A 21,846-nucleotide genomic window follows, 5' to 3' on the forward strand; every position below is an offset into this window, starting at 1 on the left:
AAAACTTTTGAAGTGATAATCAAGGTAGCCAAGTACAGACAGTTTGATAAGAAGCAAGTGTGAGAATACTTACAAGGGGAGATAGATTCAATGTTTGTAATGGCTCAACCATTCCCAATCCCTATTTAGCCCTGAGTTGATTGTGTCTAGTTTGCATATCAATTCCAGCTCAGCAGTCTCTCGTTGGAGTCTGTTTTTGAAGTTTTTCTGTTTTAAGATAGCCACCCGCAGGTCTGTCATAGAATGGCCAGACAGGTTAAAGTGTTCTCCCACTGGTTTTTGAGTGTTATGATTCCTGATGTCAGTCGTCATCATGAATAAATTGGAATATGACCAAGAGGCTGCTAGACAGCTCTCTAACACCACATTCTACCAGCCATTATCCTCTGATCCCACTGAGGATTACCTAAAGAAACTACACCATCTGCTAAAAAAACTCCCTGACAAAGCACAGGAACAAATCTGTACAGATACATGCCTAGAACCCCGACCAGGGACATTCTATTTGCTACCCAAGATCCATAAACCTGGAAATCCTGGACGCCCCATCATCTCAGGCATTGGCACCCTAACATCAGGCTTGTCTGGTTATGTGGACTCTCTCCTCAGACCCTACGCTACCAGCACTCCCAGCTATCTTCAAGATACTACTGACTTCCTGAGGAAACTACAATCCATCGGTGATCTTCCAGAAAACACCATCCTGGCCACTATGGACGTAGAAGCCCTCTACACCAATATTCCACACAAAGATGGACTACAAGCTATCAGGAACAGTATCCCCGATAATGTCACAGCTAACCTGGTGGCTGAACTCTGTGACTTTGTCCTCACCCACAACTATTTCACATTTGGGGACAATATATACCTTCAAGTCAGCGGCACTGCTATGGGTACCCGCATGGCCCCACAGTATGCCAACATTTTTATGGCGGACTTAGAACAACGCTTCCTTAGCTCTCGTCCCCTAACGCCCCTACTCTACTTGCGCTACATTGATGACATCTTCATCATCTGGACCCATGGAAAAGAAGCCCTTGAGGAATTCCACCATGATTTCAATAATTTCCATCCTACCATCAACCTCAGCCTAGATCAATCCACACAAGCGGTCCATTTCCTGGACACTACTGTGCTAATAAGCGATGGTCACATAAATACCACCCTGTACCGGAAACCTACTGACCGCTACACTTACCTACATGCCTCCAGCTTCCATCCAGGACACACCACACGATCCATTGTCTACAGCCAAGCTCTAAGATATAACCGCATTTGCTCCAATCCCTCAGATAGAGACAAGCACCTACAAGATCTCTATCAAGCATTCTTAAAACTACAATACCCACCTGCTGAAGTGAAAAAACAGATTGACAGAGCCAGACGAGTACCCAGAAGTCACCTCCTACAAGACAGGGCCAACAAAGAAAATAACAGAACACCACTAGCTGTCACCTTCAGCCCCCAACTAAAACCTCTCCAGCGCATCATTAGAGATCTACAACCTATCCTGAAAGATGATCCTTTACTCTCACAGATCTTGGGAGACAGACCTGTCCTTGCTTACAGACAACCCCCCAACCTAAAGCAAATACTCACCAGCAACCACACATCACTGAACAAAAACACTGACCCAGGAACCTATCCTTGTAACAAAGCCCGATGCCAACTCTGTCCACATATCTATTCAAGTGACACCATCATAGGGCCTAATCACATCAGCCATACCATCAGGGGCTCGTTCACCTGCACATCTACCAATGTGATATATGCCATCATGTGCCAGCAATGCCCCTCTGCCATGTACATTGGCCAAACCGGACAGTCTCTACGCAAAAGAACTAATGGACACAAATCTGACATCAGGAATCATAACACTCAAAAACCAGTGGGAGAACACTTTAACCTGTCTGGCCATTCTATGACAGACCTGCGGGTGGCTATCTTAAAACAGAAAAACTTCAAAAACAGACTCCAACGAGAGACTGCTGAGCTGGAATTGATATGCAAACTAGACACAATCAACTCAGGGCTAAATAGGGATTGGGAATGGTTGAGCCATTACAAACATTGAATCTATCTCCCCTTGTAAGTATTCTCACACTTGCTTCTTATCAAACTGTCTGTACTTGGCTACCTTGATTATCACTTCAAAAGTTTTTTTTCTCTTACTTAATTGGCCTCTCAGAGTTGGTAAGACAACTCCCACCTGTTCATGCTCTCTGTATGTGTGTATATATATCTCCTCGATATGTTTCACTCAATATGCATCCGAAGAAGTGGGTTGTAGCCCACGAAAGCTTATGCTCTAATAAATTTGTTAGTCTCTAAGGTGCCACAAGTACTCCTGTTCTTTTTGCGGATACAGACTAACACGGCTGCTACTCTGAAACCTTTTATTCAACTGAATCACTCCCCCTGCTGGTCACATGGTGAAACTGCAGACATTGAATCAGACTGGGTCTGACAGCCACAATCCCATAAAGCACATGTGCTTAAAGTTAAGCATAAGCAGTGGTGAGCTGAAGCCGATTTGCACCGGTTCGCAAGAACCGGTTGTTAAATTTAGAAGCCGGTGTAGAAACGGTTATTAAAGGGGCCAGCGGATGGGCAAACTCTGGTCCGTGGGCCACATCCGGCCCGTGGGACCGTCCTGTCCCAGGCCCTTTAAATTGCCACCAAAGCCCCACTGCTGGAGCCCTGGGGTAGGGCTGCGGGGCTCTGGAGGCTATTTAAAAAGTCCAGGGCTCCGGCTCCTTCTACTGCCCCGGCCCTTTAAATAGCCGCGGGAGCCCCACCGCTTCCCCAGGGCTCCCGTGGCTATTTACAGGGCTGGGGCTGTAGAAGCAGGGGAGCCCCAGGCCCATTAAATAGCCCCAAGAGCTCAGGGGTAGCGGGGGACTCCAGGGGCTATTTAAAGGGTCCGGGGCTCCAGCTGCCTCTGCCGACCTGGTCCTTTAAATAGCCGCGGGAGCCCTGCCGCTTCCCCAGGGCTCCCGTGGCTATTTACAGGACTGGGGCAGTAGAAGCAGGGGAGCCCCGGGCCCTTTAAATAGCCCCTGGAGCCCCGGGCTGCTGCTGCTACCCCGGTGGGGGTGGGGGGGCACTTACCTTACAGGGTAGGCTGGGGCTGGCTCTGACTCCCTCAGCCACGCCCCTTCCGCCCTAGGCCCTGCCCCTAGTGAACTGGTAAGTCACTGGACTTACTTTCAGCCCTGGTCTCGGGAGGGGGTGGTTAGGGGACAAGGAGCGGGGGGGGGGGGGGGGTGGGTTGGGGGTTCTGACGGGGGGGGGGCGGGGGGGGGGGTGGGGGCGGAGGGGGGGGGGGGGGGAAAGGCAAGGGGGGCTTGTACTCACCGCGGAGTTCCATAGCGGGGCCTTGGCGGGGGGGGGGGAAGAACCCGCCGTCGAAATGCCGCCGAAAACCCGGAGCGAGTGAAGACCCCCCCTGCCGCCGAAGTGCCGCTGAGGACCCAGTAGGGAACCGGTTATTAGGATTTTGGGAGCTCATCACTGAGCATAAGTACTTTCCACTGACTAGTCTCATGCTTAAAGTTAAGCATGAGCTTAACTGCTTTACTGGATCAGAGTCTAATTGAGGGCAGATTCTACACTAAGCCTGGTTTTGAAACATTTCCGATCAATTCCTGTTTTCCCTTCCTAGGAAATGTTCCCCTTTAAAAATCTGTTCTCTTTCTCTACCTTTCTGCTTCTGGGTAAGCATTGATGCTCTTCCCTCTACAGCACTGCTGCAAGTACCTTTTCCTATTTGTTTGTTCTGAAACCTGCATGCTGTGGTTCCACCACGCATCTAACCAGAGCATAGTATCATTCCAGCACGGCTTCCTTAGGGAAACATCTCACATTTCAAGCTTCAGAACCCCTTGTAAGATTTTCCAATTGCTCCCCACCTTGTTTGAAATTGAAAGCTTTACGTTATTCCCAAGTAATCTAGAAGACTTTTGGGTTTAGCTGAATTTTATTCGTTTGGCAGTTCTGTTTCATATTTTGCCAGTCAGTGTGTAATAAAAATCAGGGAGCGATTTCAGTTGGAAATTTAATTTTCCACATATGATCTCAATTACCAATTCAGACCCAAGCCTCTCTGAGGTCCTTTTGTTCTCTACACGTTGTTTATTATTCTCCATCATTTTATGTGACCGATAATTTTTAATAAGTTACACATTTTCTCTCTTTTCTCAGGGACATTTACAGAGTAGTTTTGGGTTCACTAAACGTCCTTCCTAATCTCCAGGATCTCTGTTGTAGAAATGTCCTCTAGATCATTTATACAAATCTGAAGAGATCACATCACATCCATGGTTTCAAACACATCTAGCATTGGCAACCCTATCCTCCTCCAGAAGTCAGGCCTTTTCTGAATGCCTGACAGCTGGATTCTACTTGTTGCCCTCTACTCCCGCACCCAGAGGGAGAAGATTCACTTGGTCTGTGAGATGCCAATTAACATGCAAGACCATGGGGTCCCCGTAGAATCAATGCACTGCTTGTGCCAAGACCAGCGCTCTCAGAATTTTTTAAATCCATTCCAGAGGTTCTCTAGATAACACATACATTTTGCATCTGTGATTTCTGTTCACACTTCATATGGTCACAGACAGGTAATCTCATTATCAAATTTGCTATATTATCCCAGTTTTGTTACAGTATGCACAAATCCCAGTACCATGCCAGGAACACAATACTGATTTATTAATGGACAGCTATTATTTTAACACGAATATTATATTATTTACACATTATCCAATGTATTCAACAAGATTCAAGTAAAGAGTCAAAACAAGGATTAGACACTTATGCAGACCCAGACAATGAGAACATCCAGAGTTACAAACAGCAATAAATAAATAAATAAATTGAAATACCCCAAAGTTTGGCAAGGGACATATACCCTCATGATTCAGGACCTAAGCAAACCTCTAATTAAAGGGGGCCAGGTCATACCATAACTGCCTATTGAAGGGTTGCTTGTGTCTTGCTCTTTAGCAGCTGGTACCAATCATTTTTGAAGACAAGATGGATGTTGGATCTGATCTGGTATGGTAATGACTATGTTCCATCACAGTCAGAATTCAGATCATGCCTTGTCTTCACTGCAAAACCCAGGTGTGTTTTCACACCGAGATAGCTAACTCAATGTAACATCCTAGAGGAGACAAGGCTTTGTAATTTTTACCTTAATGTAACTAGTCAAGGTAAACCCTAGGCTTGAGGGATGGGGTGGGGGTGGGGGTGGGGGTGGGGGAAGAAAGATGGTTGATCTCAACTAGATATATACCTGAGCGTTGTTCTCCCCTCTGATTTTACACTGAGAGTGCAAATAACCCACTTTTCTTGCAGAGAAGACATAATCCGAGGCAGTATTTACACTAGGAAGAAGTTGGTAGGGTTCCCCCACCCTGCGCCCTGGAAGTCTACACTGCAATTTTATAGCCTGGCAGCCCAAGCCCCACAACCCCAAGTCAGCTGACCCAGGCCATGGGTCTTTTATTGCAGCGTAGACGTACCCCTAGAGTTCGTTACCTCAAGTTAACTGATTGCCAATTAACTCAAAGTAATTAACAGCTTTGTAAAGGCCAGTCTGGATACACTCCAAACCTTTGTTCCAGCCTACGAACATTTGTACCTTACCCTGCCTAGGCTGATCCCTTAAAATAGCCCCCAAGACAACATACAGCATCTATTTCAACATTTATATGGATTTTCTCCTTCCAACTTCCTACTTAAATCATTTAAAAATACTCTTTAAAGAAACATTTTTTGATTTAAAAAGAAAAACCCTTAGGAAACTGTAAATGTATAGAAAAAGGATTAAAACAAATTAAAGCACGATGGAAAAACCGTAACCCATCACTGAATAGGGGCTGATTTACACTGAAAACTTAGAGTGGTATAGCTATGTCTCTCAGGGTGTAAAAATCCTCTTACCCCTGGTGCAGACAGTGCCAGTCTGCCAGAAGAATTCTTCCATCGACCTAGCTACCACCTCTCGGGCAGGTGAATTAACAACAGCAATTGGAGAACCATGGTAGTGGTTTTCTAGACATACCCTAGAAAGTTCAATGGGCTTGTGTCTCCACTAGCAAAATTAGCACTCATTTCAGCAGCTGCCAGCAACCGTGTAGCCGATAATGTAGACAGGGCCACAGGCGTTTTTACCACATTATCATGAAAACAGCCGGCAACCTGAATCCCATTTACACTAATGTTTAAGGTGTTGTTACTGCTTGTGCAGCTGTACCTCTGCTGTCAGTTACTGAAATATGCTGACCAATGCCCTGATCCTGCAGACACTTCTGAGTCAGGTTATTCCTCCTTACATACAATCAGTAATTATATTCCAGCAAAGACCTTAACTTTCGAAGAATAATGTACAGGAGCAAGGATGTGAAACAAGCACCTACCTGTCTTCTGTATTCCAAAATAGGATCGTACACCTTCCAGCCATTTTCAGGGAAAACCTCTCTGTATTCAAATGCAAAAAGGGGCTGAGAGAAAGAACATTTAGCATTAAATACTCAAAGTTCATTTTTCATGTTATCTGACATCTCATATAATAACTTGCGACTCTTCTTTTGTTTCTACTACACTACTTTTCTTTAAGCCTTTGTAAAGTAATTGACACTCCCTTTCTACAGCGTAATTAACACACTAATGTACATTCTTCCATGTTCATTATCACACTGATCCATTACCTCCTACATCACAGGGACAAAAGGTGTTTATTATTAAAAGAAAATGACTTGTGTGGCAAGAAGGCTCCTCTCACACATTATGTAGAAGTACATCCTTTACCCACCAGCATCTAAACCAGTGGTTCTCAAACTTTTGTACTGGTGACCCCTTTCACATAGCAAGTGCGACCTCCCTTATAAATTAAAAACACTTTTTTATATATTTCACACCATTATAAATGCTGGAGGCTAAGCGGGGTTTGAGGTGGAGGCTGACAGCTCATGACCCCCCGTATAATAACCTTGCGACCTCCTGAGGGGTCCTGACCCCCAGTTTGAGAATCCCTGATGTAAAACAACAACTGCATGGTCATCACATCCTTGAATGGACCAGCAGTTCTGCAGATGTGAGAGTAGTCAGCCAAATATTGACTGTGAACCTCTGACAGATTTAAAAAGCAACAGAGGGTCCTGTGGCACCTTTAAGACTAACAGAAGTATTGGAGCATAAGCTTTCGTGGGTGAATGCCCACTTCATCAGACCATTCGTGGCATTCACCCACGAAAGCTTATGCTCCAATACTTCTGTTAGTCTTGAAGGTGCCACAGGACCTTCTGTTGCTTTTTACAGATTCAGACTAACACAGCTACCCCTCTGATACTTGACAGATTTAATTGTATCCTGAACATTTTGCTTCATTACAAGCATGTGAGCATCAGTGAGAAAACTCCCCGCCCAGGCTTCTCAAATAATTGTACAGTGACACAGAGGAGTTGCATTTCCTTTACACATGAAAAAGAATATACTATACTATATTTCAGTTACAAAATATGGCATGATCCTGCAACTGCTTGCATGTGGACGCACCAATCTGTCTGCACAGAGCCCCACTGAAATAAGTAGGTCCCACTCAAGCATGGCACAGGTGAGTTCTCTCGCTGATGCTCATATCAGCGGGTCTCCCTGGTGCAGACATGGAATGCACATGCACACAAAGTTGCAGGATTGGGGAATTTATGAACCGTGCATTCTCCCTTTGCTCAAACAATTTCATGTAAAATGTGACAAACTGCTGCTCTACCTCCCATAAAGTCAATGAAAAGACTCCCGTTGACTTCAGTAGAGTTGGATCAGGCTTTGAGGCTGTACAGGCATTTAATAACTATTAATAAATAATAATAATAATTTACACTTACAGAATACTTTCCATTTAACATCGCATTGCTTTACATATATTAATTAAGAAAGTCTCAGCACTCCTGGGGAGTAAGCAATTTATTATTATTTTAGAAATGAGACAAAAAAAGTGACTTGCCCAAGGTCATCTTGGACATCACTGACAGATACAGGAACAGAATCCAACCTTAGGACTCCTGATCTTGTGCTTTAATCACTAGACCAGACCTCCTGTCCTTTCAACACACCTGGAATTCCAGAAGACCTCCTTCTAAGCAGCATTTTGTCCACACAGGGTACGTCTACGCTGCAATTAAAAACCTGCGGCAGGCCTGTGCCAGCTGACTCGGGCTAAGGGGCTGTTGAACTGCACTGTAGATGTTCAGGTTCTAGGAACCTGAGAGATGGGAGGGTCTCAGAGCTCTGGCTGCAGCCCAAGCCCAAATGTCTACACGGCAATTAAACACCCTCTTAGCCTGAGCCCCTTAGCCCAAGTCAGCTGGCACAGTGTAGACATACCCAGAAAGGATTTAAGATTAGCATTCTCCTCTCACAAATAAAATCGCCCCATAAAAATAGTGCATTATCTGAACAAAGCTGGGCACCAACATTCTGCATCTTCCAGTAACAGCAGGAGAAATACCTACCAAATTATTGGATACTGGAAAAGCGTATTTCATTAAGTTCTCAAATATGGATCGCCTAGTTCGTCCCTCAGGTTTATGAGCAAACCGTAAGTTTCGAATGTCCTAGAAAAGTTAAACAAACCATCACATCAAACTGTTATTACCTTAAATACAACTTGAATGTGCATAGTGATTCCGAGGAATCCAAGGAGAATTGAAATACAGAATTGTAACCCGGGTTTCTACATCTGAACAGTTTCTATGAACAAGGTCAATGGTCCGGCTAGATCACGAAGACCAATATATTGTACTTTCCTACAAAACCAAAATTCTGAAGCTACAAGAAGCCAGGTTCACTACATTTTACCCAAAAGGGAGAAACTCCTCACCCAAAACACAGAGATTTGTAGTAAGCAATTTAAGAGCCTATAGTAACCAATGGAAAATGGTGGTCACACTAGAGGGTTCATATACATGAATATCCCTCTTTCATGTATGAGGAGTCAGGCCAAAAGAAAAAATGAGAGAAACAGCTAAAGAAAATAGACGGCTGCCTTGCTTGGATCTGGATCCTGCTTCTCACGCAGAGTAAATTTCAGGAGACATAGTGTCCAGAGAAGACAACATCTATGGTGCATTGAGGAAGCAACTAGAGGATTTGTCTCAGATTATATCCAATTCCCTCAACTAGGCATGTTCACAGTTTGGGAGTCTCGATAGAATCCCAGCTGCTCAAACAGTAACAGAGACCAGGACTGTCTTTTTTCCACTCATTTGACCAGGAGGCTGTAGTATCCTTTCCTCTTGGACCTGGGCCTTGTCCTAAAGGCCTGAGTTCAGTTTACTTCAGAAACCGCCTTTCTCCCCATACAATACGACCACTGCTGTGGCCACAGGGGTGCCTGAGCCCGAGCTCCCTTGCTGTATAAGGGAAGGAACTACAGGTAGGGTGTTGCCTTTGGAATTCATTTTTCCCCTTCCCTACCTTGGTCTGACATAGCCCAGCTTTGATGATCTTCTGGGCACGAAACAACATCTGCCGTTGTGTGCAATCATTTGTGGTGGCTGGCTGGGGTTAGGTAGGGGCTTTATTTATTTATTTATGGGCTGGTTAAGTAGTGGCTAGATGTTAGGGGATGATATGCTGATTGTATTAAGATTGTACAGTTAATTGATCCAAGATTGTTGGACGGGTATTCTTTTGAATTTATTAAATTGAAATAAATGAATAAATAAATCATTCAACAAAGGCCCTGGATCCCCTTGTCCTTCCCTTGCCATGGACTATGTACAAGAGGTGAAGACTGGTTAATGATCTGGAAGGAGATTCGTGTGCTCTCTAGGGCTGGTAGGGAATTTTTCAACTAATCATTTTTTTGTTGGAAAATGCTGAGTCATTGACACCAAAACTTTTCATGGAACTATATCGGTTTTGATAAAACTTTCATCAGGAAAGTTTTTTGGGTCCAGGATGGAATTTCTGGTCAAAACCCATCCCATAATACCCCGACTCAGAGGATGTACTTGAACCTGGATCGCCCACATCCCACGGGATTGGCCTACAGAGTCAGTTTCTCTCTCTCTCACACACAATCTCCACTGTAAGAGCCCCTCCTGAGAACGCCTCAGAGAGCAATGGACAAAGGAGGCGAAGTGACTCAGCAGGGCACATAGAACATGTGATCCTTGATTCCATGTTTGAGACAGTAACTTTTCATACACATTGGCTGAGGATATAAATGGAGACTGTGACACCACCTCTTTGCCTCTTTTCTGCTCCACCTTTCTGGATTATGATTTCTAACAAAGGGAAGCTTTGAACAATGGACTGAGGACCCCCAATCTTTTGGGTGATGCAGAGAGACTTATTGCAAGATAGCAGATTTAACATCACTGCTATTATCCTGGTCTACAAACTCTGAAATCAACTATGATGTATATGATTCACTTTAAGCATTTAATAACTCTCTTCCCTTTTTTTGTATTAATAAACCTTTAGTGTTCTAAAGGATTAGCTACCAGTGTGGTTTTTGGATAAGATCTGAAGTATATTTTGACCTGGGGTGGGTGTCTGGTTCTTTGGAACTGGACGAACCTAATATATGTGATTTCTAGTTTTAATAATCATTTATCACAGAAGTCTGGTTAGTCTCGGTGGTGCATAAGGGGCTAGAGGGCCTGAAGGGAACTTTGTCTGTGGCTCCATAATAACTAGTATAGTATTTTGGAAGCATACATTTGTCACTGGCTTGCTGAAATCTTATTATAGGATGTACCACCAGTTTGGGGAACATGCCCTGTTTTCTGGCAGTCTGAGCTTGGCGCTCTTACCTGTGTCCCATACCAGGCAGCGGGACACCTTCTTTAAAAAGAAATCTTTTCCCCAGGCCCACTTACCTTGCATACAATCTCCAGTCCATAAGAATTCTCACCACGGCTGGAAGCACCTCCAATTTTCTCCACTCTGTTGATCACACCTAAAGAAGCATCTAGGACAAACGGTGGGTCCTGGAGACAGTTGAAATTTGTTAGTTTAAAAGGAAAAAACAAATAAACCAACCACCAAAACATATAACCGCTATTTATACAGAGTCATAACGGAGGGCCCAGCACTTCAGAACATACAGTAGACCAAGGAATTAAATGGTTACAAAGCTTACCCTTTCCATGCTTTTGAAATATAGTCTGTAGTTTGTAACAGTCAGGGTTCCTCTTACAGCTCCAGTGAACGGGCAGATGTAAGTCACATCTTTGGCTAATAAGTGAAAGAAAGAGAAAAGCAGTTAGTGCAAGCTTAAGGTTAATCTATGGGAGCAAAAACCTAATAGTAGTAACTTACATTTACAGTTTTGCGACTCTTACTCACATGGGCAGCCCCACTGAAATCAATGGCGCGACTTGCATGAGCAAGTGCTCCCAGGTATGATCAAGGGTTGCACAATCCTGCCCAGAATTATGAGTGCAATTTCCATTACTGTTACAAAGTAAGGCAGTGGTCCCCACCCTTTTTCATCCAGTGGGCGCCAGATGACGAGCCACGGAGGACGTGGCGGCGGACAAGCATCCGCCGAAATGCCGCCGACAAGCGGCAACGTCAATAGGCGTCACCGCCGACAAACAGCATCATCCAGAGGCGTCGCCGCCGAAATGCCGCAGAAAATCGGTGGCATTTCGGCGGCGATGCCTCTGGATGACGCTGCTTCTCGGTGGCATTTCGGCGGATGCTCGTCCACTGGCCAGTACGCGGGCGCACTTACACGCCCCGGCAGGCGCCGTGGCACCCGCGGGCACCGCATTGGGGATCCCTGAAGTAAGGGTTCAAAGTAAAGGCTATTTGTGCTCCGGTACGAAACTGAACCTGCATACAAATACCACCACGTAAGCACATCTCTAGGTTACACACATTGCTTTCAATATCACTGTCTAGTCAATGCTTATCCAGAAATAAGGTAGAAGTTTGCAAAGGAAAGAGCCTCTAAGTTTTAGCACAAATCACGCACCACACTAACACCAACAGAAACCTTATGGAACAACCGTGCAATTTTAAGAGACATTTGTTTTACTACCAGCACATCAAAAAAAAAAAATCAATCCTTTGATCTTTGTATGGGTGCACATGATGAGATGGATGAAATGTGCTGTAAATTCTATAACTAGAAAAAAGACGGGGGGAAAACAAAATAAAACAACAGTTCACAAAGAGAAGAAACCAGAAGTTACATATGGTTACACAGTTGATTCATTAAAAAAAACCTATTACTATTAAAGTTTATTAAACACCCTAATGAGGACTGGGGGCCCCATTGTGTTGGACGTGACACAAACATAGAAAAGAGATCATCACTGCCCTGAAAGGCAAATAGTTAACGTTGTGTAAAAAAACAGCATCAAACTAAGCATGGATCCTGGTCAGTGCTGTGATACCAATTCAGATACCATCATAAATGCAAGAAGCCACTTTCCCCATGGCTGCTTTTAGCATGAGTAGGTCCTGATCCTTCAATTAACTCTCAGACAGTGACCTTCTGCATCTGACTGGTACAAATAATCATAGCTCCGTTGAAGTCAATGGAGCTACACCAGTTTACACCAGCTGTGGAACTGACTGAAGGAGTTTATTTGCCAATGATTTTAATTTTTAATTAAGCAATAAAGTCAATCTGCCACACATGACTATTCTTTGGTTTGAGTGATGAATACTCAGAACAGTCCCCTTCTGAAAAGGCGGTCAATGCTTCTCATTCATTCTAGGCAAGAGGTGCTGCTGGCTCTCTACTGGGAACACTTCCCCTAACAACCCTTCTGTTTCATGTCAGTTAAAAATGCCAACAGTCAAGTGACTTTTTACCCGCTCCCCACCTTCAGTCGGTGCCACGCCACATCTCGTGTCACTAAAACACTCTGCAGGCTCTGTGCAACGGCACCGGCTTGCAGCACTCTGCAATGAGAGGTACCAGCACTCCCTCGCCGTCAGAGGCACAAACCATCTTTTCAGAAAAGGCTTATTGACTACAGCTGCCAAATCTAAGCAGCTCGCAAAGAACAGACCTCCTTTAGAAACCCTACCGGACCCATTTGTCACGGCATGTGACTCCCGGTGAAGTCAGTGGGAGAGCTTGCCTGGCAGTCTGGTGACAAGAGCGTGGGGATCACTGGGTTCCCCAGGCTGCCAGCGTTGGATGCCGGGGGGAATAAGTGCACTCAGCTCAGGGGTCGATGGGGCAGGATGGGGGTGGGGTGGGCTGAAGCAGTTTGTGTTGCTCATTACTGACCTCTTGAGCCAAGTCAGGAATTACACTGATAGGTTCCTATACTGACAGGCTAGACAGAGTCCTGATTGGTTACTTGAGGGTTCTTAGAGAGGGTGGAGGCAGGGGTTGGAGTAAATGAGGGAGCAGAGGATTTTTTGTGGGGGAAAAAATTGTTGAAAGTTGCAACCTGTTTTCTCACTGAAACTCTGATCAACCATTTTGTTAAATTTGCAAATTCTGAATATTTTTGACCAGTTCTAATTAAAATAATAAATACTTAGTTCTTACAGAGTGTTTTTCCATCTACAGATCCCAATGGCATTTTACAAAGAAAAGGAAATGTTTGAATCCAAATAATGGGGAGAAAAAAAGGCATCTCGGTAGAGTTTCTAAAATAGTGAAGCTAATCTAAACCATTTACAGGGCAAAAAACATTTTCAAAAGTAAGTAAAATCTACCCCTATGGAAAACTCCTGTACCAGGGATCGGCAACCTTTGGCATGCGGCTCACCAGGGTAAGTACCCTGGCAGGCCGGGCCGGTTTGTTTACCTGCCGTGTCCGCAGGTTCGGCCGATCACGGCTCCCACTGGCCACTCCACTCGCCGCTCCAGGCCAATGGGGGCTGCGAGAAGTGGCGGCCAGCACATCCCTCGGACGCGGCAGGTAAACAAACCGTCCCGGCCCACCAGGGTGCTTACCCTGGCGAGCCGCATGCCAAAGGTTGCCAATCCCTGTCCTATACAATGGAATCAGAATGAAACCTATAGGGGTCTACAGAAAGGATTCTAAAACTCAATAGCATTTAATGGAAAAAGGTATCTCAGCTATGGAATCCTATAGATTGGTTTAAAAATTCTGTAATTCCCTATTATAACCTATAGCATGTGCCATCTTTCTATATTTTGTTTTTAGAACCTATATATTCTGCAATATCTTTTACAAACTGTTACAAATACTAGTGACTCTATATATTTAAATGGCTCCCCAGGAGCTCTCCAGAGCACGTCTACTCAGCCAAGAAATCTAAGTTGTTGTCCTTAGATTTCCTGGGAAATGTCTGCAACCCCTTAATAGCTAAAGATATTTAACAACTATCCACATGTGAGAAATAACATGCACCTGTGGGGCACAGGACCGTTTAAATGTCAGTCTCCAGGGACTGATTATTACTGAATGTTTGAAGTTTTTTGAGGAAGGACATGAGCTTTTCAGCAATGATCTATTCTTCGAAGACTGCATAAGGTCATTTTTTAGGGGAAGGGAATGAGGCGAGGGAAAAGACTAGCATGGCAGGTCAACTATCCAATGCTGTTATTTATGAGATGTCCCATTTTAGAACCCCCGAGACAAATCAAAGCATGAGAGGTTTGATTAGAATTTCATTCCGTGGAATTCACCAGCAAACCTACTGCACTCAATCACATCAAAGAGCCCGAATGAAAAAAGCCAGAACAAAACCAAACCCAAGAACCCTAAGCTTGCAAACTTTCCAGTTGTCTCTGTAAAAAGAAACACAGACAGGTCTAGACGTTGATTTGCAGGACAAATTTGACTACTGGGCAGACTGTAGTTAGTTAGCCTTGCCCATGCCTGTGGGTGACAATGAATCCATTCAATACATACTAGGGATTATGGGAATTCTGTCTAATCAATAAAAAAAGCAATTAGAGCCATGTTCACATACCCATGTCTTTAATGGTTTCTCCTGGCAACAAAGGAGGTTCTTCCATTTCAGCCAATTTATTAGACTCCCTCAGGACCTACACACAAATGCCCCAGAAAAAAAAATTAATTAAATTAAATTTTCATATATCAAAAGCTCACCCTTTTGATGTAATGCAATTGGTCAATAATATCAACAGAAATAAACCCTCAGCACTCTGATAGGACCTTCCACCTGGAGATCTCAAGGTGCTTCTCAAATATGAACTGAGTAAGCCTCATGAAATTCCTATGATAACTATGATTATCCTCACTGTATAAAAGAGGAAACTAAGGCACAGAGATTAATGGTGGGATTTTACAAAGTACCTAAGTGACTTGGGAGCACATGCGCCACTTTCAATAGGGCTTGTGTTTCTAAGTCACTTAGGCACTTTTTGAAAATCCCACCCTAAGTTGTTGTTATTTATTTGTACTGTCACAGTGCCTAGGAGTCACAGTCCTGGACCAGGACTCCCATTGTGCTAGGCACTGTACAAACACAGAACAAAAGGACAATCTTTAACCGAGAGTTTACAGTATAAGACATGAGACCACAGACAGACCAACAGGGGAGCGCAAGAAAACAATGAGACAATACTGGTCAACATAAAAGGCAGTGTTCATGGCTCACCAGCTGCCTAACTGCTGTCAATTTTTTTGTAGGCATCATGGCAAAGGCAGGTTTTGACCAAGTGACTTGACCAACCAGGACAAGATCCGAGTTTGCAACTCCCAGTCCTTGCTATGTCAGGGGGTTGGAGCCCAGGAGTGAATGGCAGAGAACCGTCTACATCATCTTTATGCCACCTGGGGATTCCCCCTGCACAGGAGAATCCCCACCTACCAACACTCCATCCCCTTGGGCACTGTGGGAGGCACACAAAGGAAACAGAGTGAGAGCTCAGTTCCCGGCCCAACATTCCTTAATTATTTTCCAGCAGATATGGGGTGTGCATGCTTTTGACCATTTCCCTTTCAACAGGGAAAGGACACTTGGCTCGGTATGACGTCACCATCACGCACTGATGCTTGTGGCATCTGAACCAGGACAGATCTTGTCATCTGAAAAGTTTTGTTAAGACAACATGCATTAAAGCTCACTACTGCAGCGTGAGGGGTGGTTGATGTGTCTATGCAACCTCATGTGAGTAAGTAAACTTTAGCACAAGTGAGATCCATTAGCAGGCAGGAGGAGGACATACTGTTAATGAGCAGCCATACTGAAAGTGGCACAAGAGAGTGGACGGAAATGTTTACATTCCCTTTCCTGGAAAAGAATTTTCTTGCTGGCAGTGATCAGAAAGAAGAAGTACAACAGTACCAAGCTATCTGCTTTAGAGGCATTTGATAGATACTAGCTGTCTACAGATGCCAGTTTTCCACCTTTTAAATACACTTGTAGAAGGGCTTATTTATCAAGATGACCTGCTAGTACAGAATTTCCTTTTCCTTGCTCGAGACACAGTTTTGACAGCCCATGCGCCTACCCATTCATTACCCTCCTCTCTCCAGGTCCTGCTCCCTTTTATGCATTCCACTTTAACACCTCTTTTTAGTTCCTGAGTAGTATCACTCAAACTCCACACTGAGTGTTCCAGCAGCGGAGAGAAACTGACTAATCTCCCCCAGCTGAAGAGTGACCAAGCACTTCAGAAATCTCAATCCACTCCTGCTTCTCTTGCACACCTAGTGGGCCCAGTCCAGAAATGATTTAAGCGGTGGTGATTGTGACAGAAATTGTGTTTAAGCCAGCCCCTCCCCCCCCATCTGTTTTTCATGCCATCACCCTGCTCCTCCTGGTGTATATATTACACCAAATCAAACCCTTTACCAACACGTGATTTCTACCACCATTTATTTCATCTATAAACATGATCAAATGGACCAAATTCTTTTCTTAAACTGATTTTATTCCAGTCCAATGCTATCGGGTTAATGGAGTCACTTCTAATTTATACTGCTGTAAATGGGAGCTGAATTAGAACTCCCATTGAAGACAATGGGCTTAATTCTACAAGAAACGCCTGATCTGGCTCAGTGTGAACACTTGTTACAAATGCCTTGTCACACTTCTAGCTACACCAGCATAGTTAAAGTGGAACCCTCTCCCCTCCCCCAGTGTAGACACAGGTATATCGGTATTCTGGTTCAGCTAAAGTGAAATAAGCTATACCAGTATAAAGCACCTTACACTGGTATAACTGCCTCTACAAAAGGAGCTTATCTACAAATGCCTATGCTGGTACAGCCCCCTAGTGGAGACAGTCCAGCATAGCTAATCCATCTCCCTGAATGACATAGAGCAGGGGTTCTCAAACTGGGGGTCAGGACCCCTCAGGGGGTCACAAGGCTATTACATGGGGGGTCGCGAGCTGTCAGCCTCCACCCCAAACCCCGCTTTGCCTCCAGCATTTATAATGGTATTAAATATATTAAAATGTGTTTTTAATTTATTAGGGGGGTTGCACTCAGAGGCTTGCTATGTGAAAGGGGTCACCAGTACAAAAGTTTGAGAACCACTGACAGAGACAAGGTAGGTGAGGTAATATCTTTTACTGGACCAACTTCTGTTGGTGAGAGAGACAAGCATGACTCCTTATGGGTATCTTTATTCAGGAAATATCTGAAGTATGGGCTACCCTCAGAAGAACTGCATTTTGTTTTTATATACCCTCAGAACTGCAAGCTTGTCTCTCTCACCAACAGAAGTTGGTCCAATAAAAGATATTACCTGACCCACCTTGTGTCTCTAATATCCTGGGACCGATATGGCTACAACACCACTGCATATCAGCTATACTGACAGGAGAGAGACACAAACATAGCAGGGGGACAGGATAAGGCAGGAGGAAGACTTGTGTTTGTTTGTTCAAACAGAAAAGAGAAAGAGCTGTTTTTATTTGAGATCAGGAAATCCCTGCAAAGGCAATTCAACAAGCCTGCCTGAAATTGTGCTCTGGAACCTCACAAGTCTGTGGTCAACTTTCATGTAGGATCAGCCAATGGCAGAACTTCAGGAAAAATAACTTCCCTGCATTCTGGAAAATAACACACAGAAAAAAAAGGATGTTTCAGGATTTTCTCACAAGAGATTTACGCATGCATGAAAAACACTTCTACCAGAGGCAGTGCTTACTATTCTCCCATTGACATTAACAGGACAGTGCCCAGTAGTAAGAGTGAGCAGTAATGGGCCGTAATACCAGCAAAAACAAACATGAAGCTGGGGAGAGCACTTCACAACCCCAGGACTTGGCAATGAGCCCCATGCAAGGAGGTCACCCAAAAGAAGTGGGTTCTAAACAGGACATTGCTGGAGAAAAAGGAAGAGGGCTTAGTACACAGGAAAAAGAAGAGCCTGCCCCAAGCATTGGGGCAGAAAGCAGTTAGGAAGCTGGCTGTGGGAGGAGACAAAGGTGGGGAAATCTCAGTTGTTTATATACATAATTTACTGAAATTATTTTTTGTGTTGTTTCTACCTGACTTCTGAGCAGCAAAATCTGCACAGTAAGCCATCAAGAAATGAAACCCAAGGTCACATGGTCTAATCTGGCCTGTGCACTTGGGTCCTGACTCCAACAGTCATCTCCTTGTGTTATGCAACGTAAGGGGAGGCTAAAGGTTCCCATATGAAACCGCGATTTACAGGGCCGGCTCCAGTTTTTTTGCCGCCCCAAGCAAAAAACAAAAGCCGGAGTGCCACCGCTGAAGCAAAAAAAAAATGCTGCCCCTTGAAAAGTGCCGCCCCAAGCACATGCTTGGGATGCTGGTGCCTAGAGCCGGCCCTGGCTATTTAATGGCTACTGCCAACATTACGGTCAGGATTAACAGCCTCCTCTTACAAAGCCAAACTTGACCTTTTTGTTGGTTTTCCCATCCAGCTAATCCCCTCCTCACTAAGCCCCCCCAAAAGGTTTTACATAACACCACACCAAAAAGGACCAAAATGGTGGCACTAACACGGCATTTGCAAACCATCGCTCTGTTCACTGTGCTTACACATTATACCCATTTCCCCCACCCTGTGGCTGCCAGTCTCAGTTGGCTCCTCAGCATACCAGAACAGACATTATAAATAGTAATAATCCCTTTTGCATTCCCAGTGTCTGAACTCTCACCCATTCGTTTTTCAGAGCTCCCTGTCAATTTTACATTGGCCAATGGCACGTCACTGACAGCTGAGACAGTATGTGTGTGGGAGCGGTGGGGTGAGCAAAGAAGGGACTGGGCTAAAAATGGATTAAAAAAATTAATCTTCCAGCTAACAATTTATTTGCTGATAAAACATCCATGGATTCAAAATCTAGTACCAAAAGGGCAGTAACCCTTTAAGCTCCCTCAGTAAACTCTTTATCTAATTGATTACTTTAATGGGTTATAAAAGGAAAACATATTCCTGAATATTATATCCAAAACTTTTTTGAAAAAAATGCAGTTCTTCTGAGCATAAGTGCACACTTCAATTCTTTCCCAAATAAATATCCTTCCCTGAATCAGGGCCTTATATCATAAGCTGGGCCTTATATCGTAAGCTGTCAGGACAGGGATTGTCTCGTACTGTGTGTCTGTGCAGTGCCTAGTGACACAAGGCCCCAATTTTCTGGACACTACCGTAATGTACATAATAATAGAGTGTTTTCTTTTTGCTTTTGTGATTTTCTTCCCCCCCCCCCCCCCCCCCGAATGTAAAAAGCAACATGCTCTTATACCAAGATATCTAAAGACATTCTCCTGATAGAGTCTAAGGCCTCTGTGACCTTAAGAGCCCCCGTATGTCAATTGACAAAGGGCACACCCAACACACTGTTGTCAGGCTATCTAGCCAAACAATGTCTTGTAAGGTGACACACTGGTCACAAATATCACTGCAGGATGCATGTATGGGTTGTATACAGAGAGTTGTGTATATGGGCTGGAAATACGTTTTGAACGCAGCTGATGAACAAGCCTTCCCTAGACAAAGGAATGTGGATTTACCTGCCCACATGGATCAAGCTGACAGGCGGATAAGAAAATAGCATGGCTTGATTACAAGCGAAGGACAATGAAAATATATTTGCATCTAAGGTAAACAGAGTGGTCAAGTTAATTGAGAAAGCAAAGTGACCAGAGGATGAAGGCGGGGCTGGGCACCTGCACCCCGAAGAACAAGCAGCAGGGAAGAGAAACTTTGTCTGGATTTACCCATCAAAGAATACATTTCAAAGATTTTGGGAAGAAAGGGACTCCTTTGTTATCCATCACTTAAGGGACAAAAGGGGCTGCGCTCTTGGAATCTGTGACAGGAGGATCCCCCAACCATGTGGGTTGTGGACGCTGAGAAATGACTGTAGGTGCAAAATTGCCTCAGACCAGGATTGTAATCTGTTAAATTTTAGACACTAGGAAGCATGTTTTATATATAACTATTTCCTGTTTCTATTCTCTCTGCTTAGTATCACTTAATTTGCTGGTCTTTATTAATAATCTTATTCTTGTTTTATAATAAATCCATCTCAGTGCTATTACATTAAAGTAAGGTGTGCATCCTCTGGCATGTAGCATGTGTCTTTGGAGTCAGCGGACTTGGCAATTTCTATGATGGGGCTGGAGACTGCAGAGGAATGCTCTTCCAGGGTGCTCGGGAACTGGGGTTCACCGAATGTTACCTGCAAGACAAGGTTAAGACTGACAGAGTCTCAAGGAGTTTGCTGGGGCAGTGGACAGACTGGTGTGGCAGGGAGCTGACACACAGAGTTTAAACTTCAGCAAAACTCTCTCTTGCTGAGGCAGGGGGTAACACAGGGGCTTACAGTTCTGGGCACTCCAAGAGAGTATCACAGCCTCCTCCCCTATCTTCCTCCTTGATCTATCTGCTACCTTTGCACAAAGTTAGTCTCGCCTCCTGAATTTACTGTTCTCCACTGCCTTGTGTAGTTTTTCCATGGCATTTAATCGTTTGAGTGAAACTCCGTAAGACATTACCATGGTGTATGTACCAAAATCCATTCTTAGCCCAGGATACTGTAAAATGGGTATTAAAGGATCTCGGGGGGGGGGGGGGGGGGGAATGGAATTGGGAGTCTCCTTGCATTCACAACAATAAATAACGGAGGCCCAATTCTGCACCACTGAAGTCAATGGGAGCTCTTCACTCACTCGAATGGTTGCAGAATCAAGCCCTTGATGCTAATTTAAGAACAAAATAATTGATCACTGGTGCATTAATTTCTCCACTAATCAAAACATTTCCTACAGAGACAGAGCAGATTTTGAGGGCATCGTTTTTCTGGAATTTTGCTAGCAAGATGCTTCTGTTTCCTTAATGCAAAATTAGATCAACTATAAAACAGTAATTATGTTTACTAGATAAATCCCACTGTGCTCTGCAAATATTGTACATCTTCGGAGAGATTTTCTGCTGTCATTTAGGACTATTTCAACGGCACTTTGGAAGGATTTTTGTGCTATGTTTCTTACTGAAAATGTAATAAATTATAAACGGGCTTTTGTTGATTACTTTAGAATCACTGGGGATACCATGACCAGACTATCTATGGAGCATAATGGCAGGACAACTGCAGGACTGAGCCGTAGGGCCTTTTCTGGCGATTAATGACCAGATGGGCTGAATACAACCATTCAGCCCAGCATGTCATTAATCCCATGGAAATGCCTGTGTCTTAATCTTTTGGCTGTTACAAAGTGAAAATGGGAATTGAACAAAACACCAAAGGCATATGGATCACTTCAAAATGGTACATCCAAGGGATCCAACATTCTGTACAATAGCCAATCCGCCCACAGGAATTATCTCACAGCGTTCCATTCAGTTTAGAACAGAACATCAGGCTGAAGACAGTCTCTCAACCTGCTTTAAGATAACAAAACTCCCATTCCAATTATAATTAAG

At 44.2% G+C, this 21,846-nt stretch overlaps 1 protein-coding gene across 2 annotated transcripts in view; it reads right to left on the reverse strand.

The window, feature by feature from the left end:
- Positions 1–21,846, reverse strand: part of MTMR2 (myotubularin related protein 2) — a 78,251-nt gene that overhangs the window by 13,719 nt on the left and 42,686 nt on the right. For both annotated transcript variants that reach the window (XM_024217141.2, XM_024217142.3), the window contains exons 3-7: positions 14,935–15,010; positions 11,159–11,253; positions 10,896–11,006; positions 8,520–8,621; positions 6,426–6,509 (exon numbers count right to left, since the gene is read on the reverse strand). In XM_024217141.2, the coding sequence (XP_024072909.2) occupies positions 6,426–6,509; positions 8,520–8,621; positions 10,896–11,006; positions 11,159–11,253; positions 14,935–15,010 (468 nt within the window). The remainder of the gene's footprint in view (positions 1–6,425; positions 6,510–8,519; positions 8,622–10,895; positions 11,007–11,158; positions 11,254–14,934; positions 15,011–21,846) is intronic.

This window comes from Terrapene carolina, unplaced genomic scaffold (assembly GCF_002925995.2).
Source record: "Terrapene carolina triunguis isolate 2854851 unplaced genomic scaffold, T_m_triunguis-2.0 Scaffold97, whole genome shotgun sequence".
Lineage (NCBI taxonomy): Eukaryota > Metazoa > Chordata > Testudines > Emydidae > Terrapene > Terrapene triunguis.